Source organism: Pelmatolapia mariae, linkage group LG13, assembly GCF_036321145.2.
Source record: "Pelmatolapia mariae isolate MD_Pm_ZW linkage group LG13, Pm_UMD_F_2, whole genome shotgun sequence".
Lineage (NCBI taxonomy): Eukaryota > Metazoa > Chordata > Actinopteri > Cichliformes > Cichlidae > Pelmatolapia > Pelmatolapia mariae.
Genome location: NC_086238.1, coordinates 22,212,307 through 22,224,811, shown reverse-complemented (window position 1 = coordinate 22,224,811; position 12,505 = coordinate 22,212,307). Strand labels below are relative to the sequence as shown.

General features: G+C 39.8%; 1 protein-coding gene across 14 annotated transcripts in view; it reads right to left on the bottom strand.

Moving 5' to 3' along the window:
* Positions 1 to 12,505, bottom strand: part of LOC134640263 (regulating synaptic membrane exocytosis protein 1-like) — a 113,260-nt gene that overhangs the window by 14,991 nt on the left and 85,764 nt on the right. For 3 of the 14 annotated variants that reach the window (XM_063491924.1, XM_063491927.1, XM_063491928.1), the window contains exons 12-21: positions 11,179 to 11,294; positions 10,955 to 11,085; positions 10,222 to 10,393; positions 9,892 to 10,039; positions 6,561 to 6,726; positions 6,012 to 6,116; positions 5,512 to 5,571; positions 3,430 to 3,507; positions 1,363 to 1,452; positions 102 to 185 (exon numbers count right to left, since the gene is read on the bottom strand). In XM_063491924.1, the coding sequence (XP_063347994.1) occupies positions 102 to 185; positions 1,363 to 1,452; positions 3,430 to 3,507; positions 5,512 to 5,571; positions 6,012 to 6,116; positions 6,561 to 6,726; positions 9,892 to 10,039; positions 10,222 to 10,393; positions 10,955 to 11,085; positions 11,179 to 11,294 (1,150 nt within the window). Of the gene's footprint in view, positions 1 to 101; positions 186 to 1,362; positions 1,453 to 3,429; positions 3,508 to 5,511; positions 5,572 to 6,011; positions 6,117 to 6,560; positions 6,727 to 9,594; positions 9,652 to 9,891; positions 10,040 to 10,221; positions 10,394 to 10,954; positions 11,086 to 11,178; positions 11,295 to 12,505 lie in introns of all 14 variants that reach the window. The other 11 variants (XM_063491929.1, XM_063491930.1, XM_063491937.1 and 8 more) reach the window with 10 other exon arrangements.

Below are 12,505 nucleotides of genomic sequence, written 5' to 3'. Positions count from 1 at the left end.
TGGCAAACTTTAGTGTTTGGGTCATAATGGCGTGAGATTTTAAGGCACAAGTCAAGCTCCAACAAGAAGCAATTGGGTGAGAATGGTCCACAAAAGGGTACCTGTCATCTTCAGGGGAAGCATGTTGAATAAGAATCCTTGGACTTGCCGGACGTCTTCGGGGCAGGGAATGGGACAAAGATTTTCTATGCGTACACATACAAAATACATCACCCATAGGACCAAATCAGCAAGTCATTAAAAATTCAAGAGATTCGCTTTTCCAGTGTCAGGAAAGCACACAGTAAAAAGTTGTTTTTGCTTGCCATTGCTATGGGTACATTTTGACTACCTGGGAGTAACAGAACAGGCTGTAAACACAATATTAGCACGCTATCACCTTATAAACTGAATATGGCAAATTTGTTAGCAAATGTTTCCCCATTTTCACATTCCACATTTTGTGTTGTGTTTCTAGACACTTAAACGCAAGTCTATATTTTTCTTTTAGCTTTAGCTTTTCTTCTCATTTTCATGGACAGCAAAGATCAATTGTTCGGGCATTTCTTTTCTGCATTAAAACGTGATACACTTATATGTAAATCCCACTGTTTACAGTGCAGTTATGTTATCACTTTACAACCAGAAGGAACAACATGAACGACACAGTGACTCTGAAGTAAATGGACAAATGCCAACAGGACTTTTGTATTAAGCATTGAAAAGACAAAAGTAACTGAAAAGATGGTCTACTACGAAGCAAGTTCAAAAGAACCAGGCTTTTTTTAATCTTTGCTTGCAGGGTGGGTCTACCTTTGATTAATGCTTCACCTGAGGCTTTACAAAGGGATTTCACTAACCAACAGGTGACATCACAGTGACTACGTCCATAATTTTATATACAGTCTATAGGCTCAAGAGGTTTACTTATCGTGTCTCTTAGAATTAGTAAAACTGCATCATTTACACTTATTTTTGCTAACCAACTGATCTTGCTTCGTAGTACATCCTTTCGACCATCTAATGTTGGGAATAATTTCAGGGAAGTGACAAATCAAAAACTGTAAGGTACAAGTAAGGTAAACTGATTCCTTTGTCTGATAGCTGGTTATGAAGTTGTCTTTAAACTGACCCGAATACTCAGAATGCTGCTTGCCAATAAGACTTTGCGAAAATCACAACACCATCATGAACAACCTTGAGGACAGAGGTAACAAAGGGGATTTGCTGGAATAGTAGAGTGATGCACAATAGTGGTGTAGGTGGGGTGAGGAGGATATCAGGCTAGTGTAGGATCATTCAGAGGTGAAGGAACTACAAAGACCAGGGAAAGCTGAAGTGCAGGAGGACTACAGGAAGGGGGTTGGGTACAGAGGCTGGTACCTTTCAGTCTCTGGTGAGGGGGCATGATTGTTTGGAGCCAGACAGTTGGCACTAGCGCTCCTAACCCTGTCCAGAGAAGGCTGCAGATCACTAGAGGCACCACAGCACAACATGCCATCCAATGGAGGAAGAGGAGGAGGAGATGGAGAGGAGACAGGGTGGGAGGACAAAAACAGACACAAAGAGAAAAACAATGGACAAACAGAAAAAGTCTTTTAAAAGAAAGTCTGGTTAGATTTCCCAAATCATAATGCTGTTCTAAGAAATTAAACCATGACTGACCCAGCTGGTGTCAGGATGGGAGTGTCTGTACATTGTAATGGTTGACATGGAGATGGAGTATGGAGGAAAATGTGTCTTCTAGCTGTTACTGCCAAAACTAGACTGATTGATCTCTGCACTTTTCCCAACACGGAACACCTAAACATCCATGTTAACCATCAACCATCATCAATGTGTGTGTGTGCCTTACCGATGTGTCACCTCATCATTAGACCACAGATGTGTGGTGGAGCGGCATGTCGCCATGACCATTTTCAGTCTCACTACAGAGTTACTTATTTAATATGCAAGCAGCGTGGAGCTACTGATGAAATGGAAATTTCAAAAAGTGGAAGCATTTGTTAACGAAACTAAAGAAATGAAAGAAAACAGGTTGGAAACTAATCAGAAGACTCTGCTGTGATGGAAGGACTGAACCGTTAACCAGTCTAATATAAGTTGACACTGGTACTACAAATTGTCTGATGGCTTCAGTATGCTTCAAATGGAGCGCGAAGAGCAAGAGCAACATCTAATAGCACCTCAAAGAACTTTTCTGACAATGAAAATGTCATCTGAGTCAATTATTTTGTTGTCTTTTTTCAAAATCTTACAGTCATACTTGTTCTCTGTCGCTCTTGGCTAGGAGTGCTCAAGGTATGACAGCAGACAAAAAGTAGGCGCCATTTTTTGTAATCAAGTTCACACAAGTAAAGGTTCTGCAGAAACCCTTTAATAACTGCTGTTAATAAACAGTAAAATGATAGAAACTTTTATTAACGCCTTAATGACAGTGAATGTTATGCTACATAACATTTTACTGAAGCTCTTCTGGTTGTTTATCCAGTTATTAAAAAACTGCATTAGATCAGTGATTGCTAAAGTGTGAGTTCTGCAAGAGGTCATTTAAAATAAAAGCTGTTGATGGTGAATCAATTTCAGAAAATGGTCCAAATGAATCTATGAAAACAAAAAGATGAATAATAGAATGTACTCATGTAATAACTTATGTGGATGCTCCTGAAGAAGACATCCACGCAGGAAGCAACAAGGACTGATGTGGCAATCAGAGAACAAAAAAGTCGTCGGGATTCAGTAACTTGAAGCGATGACAGTCAAAGTAACCGCTGGTAACGAGAAGTGGGCGGGTCCAAATGTAAACTTTCTCAACTTCAAGGCAAGTGATTGTATGAAATACCATAGAAGGATGCTGTTGGCTGGAATGTGACTGCATATTAAATACGATATAGCGTTACTAAGGCAACTAAAGCCTGGATTGTCCTCAAGCGATTAAATGTCTGCAACAAAGCAGCAGGTGACGAGCAAATTGTTCCCTGTGCTGTTGCCCCTTTGGTATTGTGTGCTGATAAGAGATACTACATTCTTTTAAATGGCCAGCAGGGGGAGACACCTGATGTCCATTTGAAAAGAAACATATGGGGAAATGAGCAAACACATTCAAGAAAAGATCCTTCTGAAAACCTTATGGGCTCAATTAAACATCTGAAGTACTATATAATGCAATTAATATTTAATGGGCTTTTTTTTTTTTATCATGGTCCCCCTTAGAGGGATAACTTTATTTATTTAAAAAACAAAAAGCAAAATGTTCAGCTTGAGGATTCACCAACAACAGGTGGCAACTCTGAGCAGGTCAGTCTTTTACATACAGTCTGTGATCTACCTTGGTAAAATGTGAGTTTTCTAAAAGTGGCATGAGAATAGGAATACGACACAGGGAAAGTCCCTTCAGATTTGGACACTTTCTCCATTTGAACCATATTGAACCCGTAACTGAAGACTTACCTATTTGCCTGTTTGCGGAAACTGCTGAACAAAAGTGGCATCTTAGGTGGCAGTGTGTTATTGTGCCTAGTAGGTCTCCTGATGTTAGCATGCATGCAGCAGACACAAGCAGGAAAGGAAGCAGGAAGGAAAAGGAGGAAGAGCAGAAAAAAAGTGTATAGGTGTGCATGGACAACAGAAAGATACAAAGGGGGAAAGAAGTGGCATCTTATCCAGTGATCTCATTGATTTTTGATTTGTTAATTATTTAGATTTATTTATCAACATGTTTCTAGATATTGCGGTCATTGCAAAAATCACTGGCTAAGATTTTAGGGTGTTAAAGCATAAGTAAGCACATTATCTCTGCATTAAGAGCGTACAGTCAGCAGCAGCCAGATCTCTTCTCTACAGACAAACTTAGCACTTTACACCCTCCTTTCCTCAAACACTTCTGTGTGTATAAAAAGTACAAAAAGTGTCCTAGGTTAGATACTAACACAGCTACAGTTGTAAAGGGGTTTTATATACCTCTAACGAAGGTATATATAGTGTAACTTACCTCTTTCGCTGTGTGCTCAAATGGCAATGTAAGAGTCACTACACTACACGTGAACTTAAAAATATAAATAATAATCAGTAAGAGTCATTACATGAAAACTGTCACGTTTGGGTTCCTAACATTTAAATTGAAAAACAAAACCCCCAAAAATATAGTTTCCAGTGACCAAACACACTAAATCCAAAATGTCTCCTGTGTCTCATGTAATATATGTAATAACTTTGTTGTATTTTGTTTAAGCAGCACCAACACTTCTCTCTTAATGGGAAATGTAGCAATCAAGTGTGAAAAAGAAGTATTTTTGGATGAAATAATATTATTCACGTTTTTAATTCATTTAGAGCCATGCAGGTTTACATAGGCTTACAAACAGCACTGTATACGTGTATATGTGTCCATACTGGTGTTAACTTTGACCACATAGAGAAATTCTGACACATCATTTTGAATTTTTCTATCCAATTAGATTTTACCTCATCTCAGGCTATAGTGTTGGCTGTATTCCTGTGACTGGGCCAAGCTAACTAACTGACAAATGAGTGTATTAATAAAAAAGATATTTGACGAGTTCCCAAGCTTTCAAATCGTGCATTATTGCAGGTTTTAAAATATGCTATGAAACACAAAATTCATAGTTTGGTTTTGACCAGAAACAGGAGGACCAGTACAGTTTCCATGGAATGACCCAAAAGCCTTCAGACTAAATAAAGATATTGGAGCATCATGCAAAAAGTGCCCTAAATTGTTTCAGTCAGAGACAGAATTGGTGCATATTCATCATTTGGACGTATGAAAGCAGGTGTACACTAAGCAACATTTAGTTTTAAGTCTAGCCCAGGGGTGTCGAACTCCAGGCCTCGAGGGCCAGTGTCCTGCAGGTTTTAGATATCAGCCTGGGTCAACACACCTGAATCAAATGATTAGTTCATGACCAGGCTTCTGGAGAACTTCGAGAAATGTTGAGGAGGTAATTTAGCCATTTAAATCAGCTGTGTTGGATCAAGGACACATCTAAAACCTGCAGGACACCCACCCTTGAGGCCTGGAGTTCGACACCTGTGGTCTAGCCCCTGCAAGCTGTACTGTTGGACTGATTCTTGAAAAGCAGCAAAGTCTGAAACCAAGCATGGTCCTGTAGTGTCCTCTTGTGGATCTGAGGCAGCAGTACAGCTCGATTACCACAGGATTTCAGCTCACTGGCCTCCTTTTTGTCTCGTTATTTAGACATGACACATTGTGTTTTTCTTGCAGTTATTTCATTTAATGAACAGACTACAACTAATGTGTCTGTGTGTAAGGTCTGATATAACTCGGTTCTCTTTTGTAATGCTGGGAAGTCAAAGTTTGCACGGGATTTGTTCACATTTCTTTTCTGTATACATTTCACATTACACAGGATTTTTTTTACCTCGATTTCAGAGGCATATTTGTTTCACTCTTAAATAACAGTCTTGAGCGACAGACTGCAATTAGAGACAATCTGACAAAAACACACCTCATCCACAACCAACATGTAAACATGTCACGATTGGCCAGTTTACCTGGTGTGCAGGCACTCAGCACTTTTGCCTCGCATTGATTGGTGGATCGTGAAGACCTCACTGTGGTAACCATGGGGATGGATGACATATGAGGAAATCAACAACAGTTAAAAAAAACCCAGAAGAGCAGAGGGGAGAAGAGAGTGAATAGGAAAGAGAGCTTTGGCTGGTTCCACACAGTCACACAGATTCAGAAATTCAGTTTTGCAATCGAGAGCTTTCAACCTAAACACTGAGGTCTGAGGTCACCTCGTGCAACATGAAACTCAACAGATAGCTACGGCATCAAACGCTTTTCAAGAAACAAAACAAAAACAGACAAAAAGCAGCAACTATTTAAATCTAAGAGACCAAAGTTAGACTTGGCAACACAGGCACTCACACTCTGTACACACTTTTTCAGCGGATGCGGATTTGCACAAAAAACTAGGGCCTTGTACAACATAAAGCAACTCTGATGACATTTACACTACAAGTGGTGACCAAACACAGGCACGCACCTGTCGTCCAGATACCCTTCCCCTTGATGGCGACCTCTACCAGCGTCGTAGTAGCGGGACGGAGAACGAGAACGGCGACCGTGAGAAAGCTCATCATCCAGGCTCCTGAAGGAAATGTAAATAAATAAATAAATGGATGGACGGATAAATGAGAGACTGACTTGTGAGGTTAGTGGTCAGGTGGTATTGCGGCACACTGCTGCTTGGTTTCATTTAGCTCAGTCACTAAAAGCAGAGCTGGCAGCACTGCATGTTCTGAGCCAGACAGACATTTCATTAGTAGATGGACTCAGTTTGCTGGCTTCCACAAACACTCATGTCCTGTCTGTTTTTCCTGAATCTTGGTTTTGCCTCTTCCATGCATTCACTATCGTCTCCCCAGGCCGATATCGGTCTTTTTAAGTAATCATCGTCAGACGTGAATCGACAGAGCTCTTTCACAGGACTCAGCAATCAGTCCAGGGCAGTGCGTTCAAGACAATTTATGGCTAAAATATAACCATTTGGACAAATAATGGGGAGTAAAATCCTGCCTTACTCAATCCTCACCTCTGGGGGGGGACATTGGGTGGCCGCGACCGGATGCGCCCCTGCTCCTCTCGATGAGGGGAGACTGAACGAGAACGTATGTGATGGGTGGGGGTCCTCTGCTGCTCAGGGACCTCCAGGGTAGATGTGGGCTCCCGCTGCCTCTCCCTGCCACGTCCATCTGCTGCTATGGAGAAATGGCAGCACACATGCACACGTACATAAACAAGATCATAGCAAAGTACGTGCAATTCAGAGTCTATACTTTAATACTGACAAAACCCTCTGTTAAGTCTGTTACATTCATAAGAAAGGAACGGTATTAAGTAGTACTATATAATCCATATACAGTCTCTCCTTGAGTGAATAATATTACTAAAATGGGTTTGTTAACTCTAAGGTTTTCCATATAATCCTGGCAAACATTAATGATATACAATAACTGTCATTATGCATACATGGGAAGATGCGTGGGCCTTGAAGTTGCAAAAATGTGCTAATGGCTTTAAAATATGGCTGCTAGTCAAGATCAGTAGTGGAACATAGCCAATATAGCCAGGATGAATTAGAGTGAAATGCATTTTTCTACAGTATCTTTTTTTAATCTGCATTGTTTCTTATCTACCACCATATCTGCATGCCAAAAATTTATACCAAAGCCATACATTAGCTACAGTCAGGCCGAATTACATTTATCATTTGCCTACAAGACAGAGAAATGATCAACTTCTTAACTGTTTCCACTTAAAAAGAAAAAAAAATCATATTAAATCATAACATCTGTGACTAAATCTTGTTAACAGTCGGCTGTTTTATACCATGTACATTTAATTCCATTCTAGTCACCTGCTAAATTCTGAACTAAACTAATGTCTATTACCCTTACAACAATCCATTAGCCTTCTACACATTAGCACTAAAAATACAGAGGAATTCATGATACTACCTCATATATGATAATTAAATTCATGTTCATTTTCTGCTACCTTACAGCATTTGATTATAACTAAGCTAATGTCTGCTACCCTCACAACACATTTTCACCAGAGTGATCATCGTGTAGGTCTGTTCCTTAACTCTTTCTCGATGCATTAATCAGTCTGGATGAAACTTAAATAAACCGCGTAGGGTACCAGGATTACATCTGTATAGCTTTTGAAATAAATCTGTATACATGAGATTTACTGTTATTAAATTTAGCAAAAAAACTTTTATTTCTGTGGCATTTTATGGTCAATGGAATGTATTGTCATGCACGTCTGTAAATACCTGTTAATCAAACAGTGATGCTAACACTGACTTTAATTGATTTGTCTTATTACATGAATATGTAGCTTGCAATAAACAAGAAGAAAGAAATATATGTAATTTTTATTCATTTGGTGTTTATGTACAGAAGTTTTTGCATTCTCCCTATATACACTGATATAGATAAAATAAAAACAACAACATAATTTAACATACACATCTGTGTTTTAGCGAAACACTGCAGGCCTAGCTAGTTTAAGTTACATTTTTATACCCAGAGAGGGTATAAAAGACACAAGAATTCATGCTGCCGACCCTGCTTCCACTTATGTAGTTTAAACTCATGCTCATATCCCTCACAACATGGATGATTGACTTCATGTCAGTAACCTGTTAGATACAAACACTATATAAAAGATATAAGAATTCATGCTAGTGGCCTTCCACCTCATGTGTAACCTGATTTAAAACCATGCTAATGGCCTTACCTTACAGCATTCCTCTCTATAATTATGTTAATGTCTGCTACCCTCACAGAATGTAAGTTTAGCTTTATTCCACATGCAATTTACTTATATGCCAGTAGCATGTTACCTTAAAAATCTTATGTTAAAATACTTATAATTTTTAAAAAATCTTGCTAATAGCCTATTAAATTACATTACTTGCAAGTTTAAAACGGATGTAGCCTCCGGGTTGGAATAAAAAAGGCAATAGGTGCCTTTGCCTGCTTTCTGAAGGCCAATACACCAAGGCCAACTGTGGTTGTAAAAACACTTTATTCCTACAGAAGGCTGTGGGAAAACAGCCTTCTAACTAAACACTTTCCTGATGAGTTTATGTGCTCAGTAAATAATTTTTAGTCATAAATAAAAAATATAATATATTTTGTAACTCTTGTTCATACTTTGTTTCACAATAGAACAATATACAGGGCGTGATCATTGGCTAATGACGTGTGAATGACTGATTGTTGTTAGCTAATGACTGAGACCCCCTCCCCTCCCAACACTTTTTCTGGAAATCAGTGTGGTGATGGTAAAAACACTAAGCCCATGGCTTCAAAACAGAATGTCATAAACCTGTGGATGATGTCACAGTACACACATCCATCTTTTAAACAAAACACTTCTGTTTTGTTTGATTTTTTTTGTTTTTTGTTTTTTTGGTTTTTTTTGCAAGTTTTGCAGCATTTTCTTTTTCTATTTCCACTGTGTTCAACTAATCTGCTGGTTTTTTTCTTAACTTGCATTTGACCTCTCAGGGGAATCATAGTTATCTCCAGTATGGTCCTTTCAAGCACACAGGCCCCACAAAAAAGCCCCACTCACCTCACCACCTGATTTTTCTGTTTAGCAGCCAGTAAGCTGGTTTTAATGAGGGTGGTACTAAATAAAAGTATAAGATAAATGAAGATTATTTTAAACTGTAAATCTGACAGATTTGGTAAAGTACACAAATATGCAGTTATCTTTGTACACTACTAAAGTACTACTGCACCTACTATCCATATTGGACTTATTGTGAAATGACCACAATCGGTCCCTATTAATGGATAATTTAAAAAAAAACAACAACAACAAAAACAACATCTGGTGCAATGTAAGAAGTTTTGGGGTCATTTTGAATCTCAAGTTATCAATTTTTAACCAAATAACTTAAATTCTGGATTACGAACCAAGCCTAAATGTAACCACTCTTTAGCAGCTCTCATTTTTTTAAAAGCTATAGTTACAAATAACACCGAGAACAGAAGTGCAAGCTGCAGAAAACCTGCATGTAAAACTAAGAAACAGTCCCAACCCACCTTTAGATACTACTGCTGTACCCTCATCAAATTCAGCCTCTGTTACACGCTGAGAACCTAAACAGTAATAGACACACACACAAAGATACCCACAGATGTGTACACACACCACACACACATATATATGGATGCACACATCAAATGCAGTATTAGGGAAATGGAGTGAAAGCAGACATTTACATAGACACGCATGCTAAACTTTGCTTATGGACAGGATGTGTACACTTACAAGCAGAAATATATGAAAGAGCTTATGCATGTCATGTTGCACACGACACGAGATCTTGACAGACTTACGCTGCAATTTCTTGCCAGGGGCGTCTATGTGTCGTCGGGGCAGGTATGGGGAGGGCTGGGGCAGTGGTATGGATGAGACATCATGAGTTTGGAGGGGATACCAGTGAGGCTTGTCATCCAGTAAGGCCGTCTCTAGCTCCACCAGGACCTGTTCAAGTCATCAACCACGCAGTAAATATGTGCTTTGTAAAGAAGTTAAATGTTTAAGGGTTAGGCATTCATTTTTGATGGTTAGGGTTAGGGTAAGGGGCTAGGGAAAGCATTGTGTCAATTAGATGTCTCCACAAGATATGAATACCCGGCATGTGTGTATGTGGATGTGTGTGCTACCTCTCCCAGAAAGATGCTGTCCTCCTCTGGAGACCTGGGTTGGTCCCACACGGTCAGCTCCAGCATGTGGTTTCGGAAATCCCTGCGATGGACGTGACTGTAGACGAATGTCTGGTTCCACTTAGGCTCACAGGTCTTCTTCACTGTTTTTGTCCTTCGTTTGCTCTTGTCGCTGTGTTAAACAACACAGATTCTTGCCTTTAAAGTCAGTTGAATGTTGATTTTGATTCTAGTCCCATTTGTGCCTTATTCAGCTGACTGGAACTGCTTTCTTTAAATATAAACGAGATGCTAAACTCACAGTAGAGTGTCTTTTCCCAAAAAACCCCTCTTTGATTGCGTTGTATAACATGATTACTGAAGATCTATTTTATCCATGTGAGGTCAAAGTCATCATCTGCGATCACCCTAACCCTGACTATACTATCAGAACATGCAATTTTTGTTCTTTTTACAAACTGTTCTTCCGAGTCTAAGGGACTTAACAATACTCATTCAATATCAAAAACTTGTGCATATTGTATTATATAAGTATATTCAACGCCAAACTCCAATGTTTTACATTAAAAGTCACGTGCATGATTTGTGCAGTTTGCATAAAAGAATCGTGTCCTAGCCTTCGTGTCACAAGGGGTTTTTCTTTGCGGCTCTTTTGTAAATGGCCATAATTTTAATGCCAAATGAGGGCTAGGCATTGTGACTGTTCAGAGTGCCTGTGTCAGGGTTGGCATACCTGCGGTCAGGGAGGAAGTACATTTTGACATAGGGGCTCCTGGGCCGCCCATCAGGCCGAAGAGAAAGCTCCACAGCCTGCAGCACGTTCACTATGAGCTGGTGACCCACTTTATCGTACCACAGCTTCACCTGGATGAGAAGCAAACAAAAACAAATCCAATGCCATGTCTTCACATTTGGCAAACTTGAAAGGTCCTCCACAGTTCAAGTGCCCACACTCACTGAGAGTCGCCCTGGCATTAACTGGGGAGCATCTTGGAGCATCCCGGGACTGGAGGGAGACAGGACATTTAAGGATGGTCTCTCCATCTTCTGGGACTCAAAAGAACTGGAACCTGCTATGAAGGCAGGGAAAGCAATATGTTTGAAATCCCGAGCAGGAAATGCCAGCTGTCTTTCAGAAGGGAGTCAGACTGAAAACATAATCTGCTCCAAATCCAAAACCAAAGGTGCGTTTGTTACAGAAACTCCAAACTCCTCAGAAAAGTTCACACAGAAACAGTTTAAAGTATAAGTCAGCTAACCTGTCAGGATGACAAATCACCACGCTTCTGTCCTAGTTAGAGTCCAGCAGGCTTCAGTGTAACTTGGGTCACGAAAGCCTTATATTCAATTACATGATCAAATGTCATCTAACTAACTGCCTACAAGGAAACTGATCTTCTCCCGCTAACATTCATCACAGATGTCAGACATCAGTTAGTTTCAGGAAAAAAAGAGTTGTCTAATTAGTCACTCCATGCAATATTAGAGGACATTATCAGCCACATGTTCAGAAAGGGAACAGAAAACTTCTAGTACTCATCAATCTCCACGTGTTTGAAGGGAACTGATTATGCTCATTTCAAACATGGGATTTTTATTCTTAGACTCTATTAGCAGGGGTGCACATAAGTGGTCCGCAGGTGCGCATTCGCTGTCAAAATAAAAGACGCGCACCAGATAAGAAGTTGCAACGTGCGTTTGCGTACATAAGATTTTCTGGAGGAGGACAGACATTTGTTTAGAACTCTTAAAGATGTCGAAGAAGCTCCTTTAAGCAATTACTTTGGTGTTCCTTCACCTCCAAAGAAATGTCAGAAGGAGTCCGAACCGCAAAAGAAGCGCGTATTCTCTGAAAAGTGGTTGCAGGAGGTGAGCTGGCTTCAAACAAATGATGAAGGCACACAGACGTGGTGCAGAATATGCTGTGAAAATCCCACTCTAGCGGACAAAAACAGTGCCTATTATATGTACGCAAAAGCGCGTTGCAACTTCTTATCTGGTGCGCGTCTTTTATTTTGACAGTGAATGCGCACCACTTATGTGCACCCCTGTCTATTAGAATACCTTTGCATGATTTATTATTTGAAAAAAATCCTTATTTATGTCATATTGGGCTTTCTGGGCACCCTTTCATCATCGTTTGTCTTAGCCAGAGCCGTTTGGCTTAGATGATCATATTAGGACTATCTGCTCTTAGTGATGTCACACAGAGCCACAGATAGAAAAAAAACCTGTAAAGCAGTCTGAATCCTGAGCTCTGCAATCAGTTATACATACATTTACC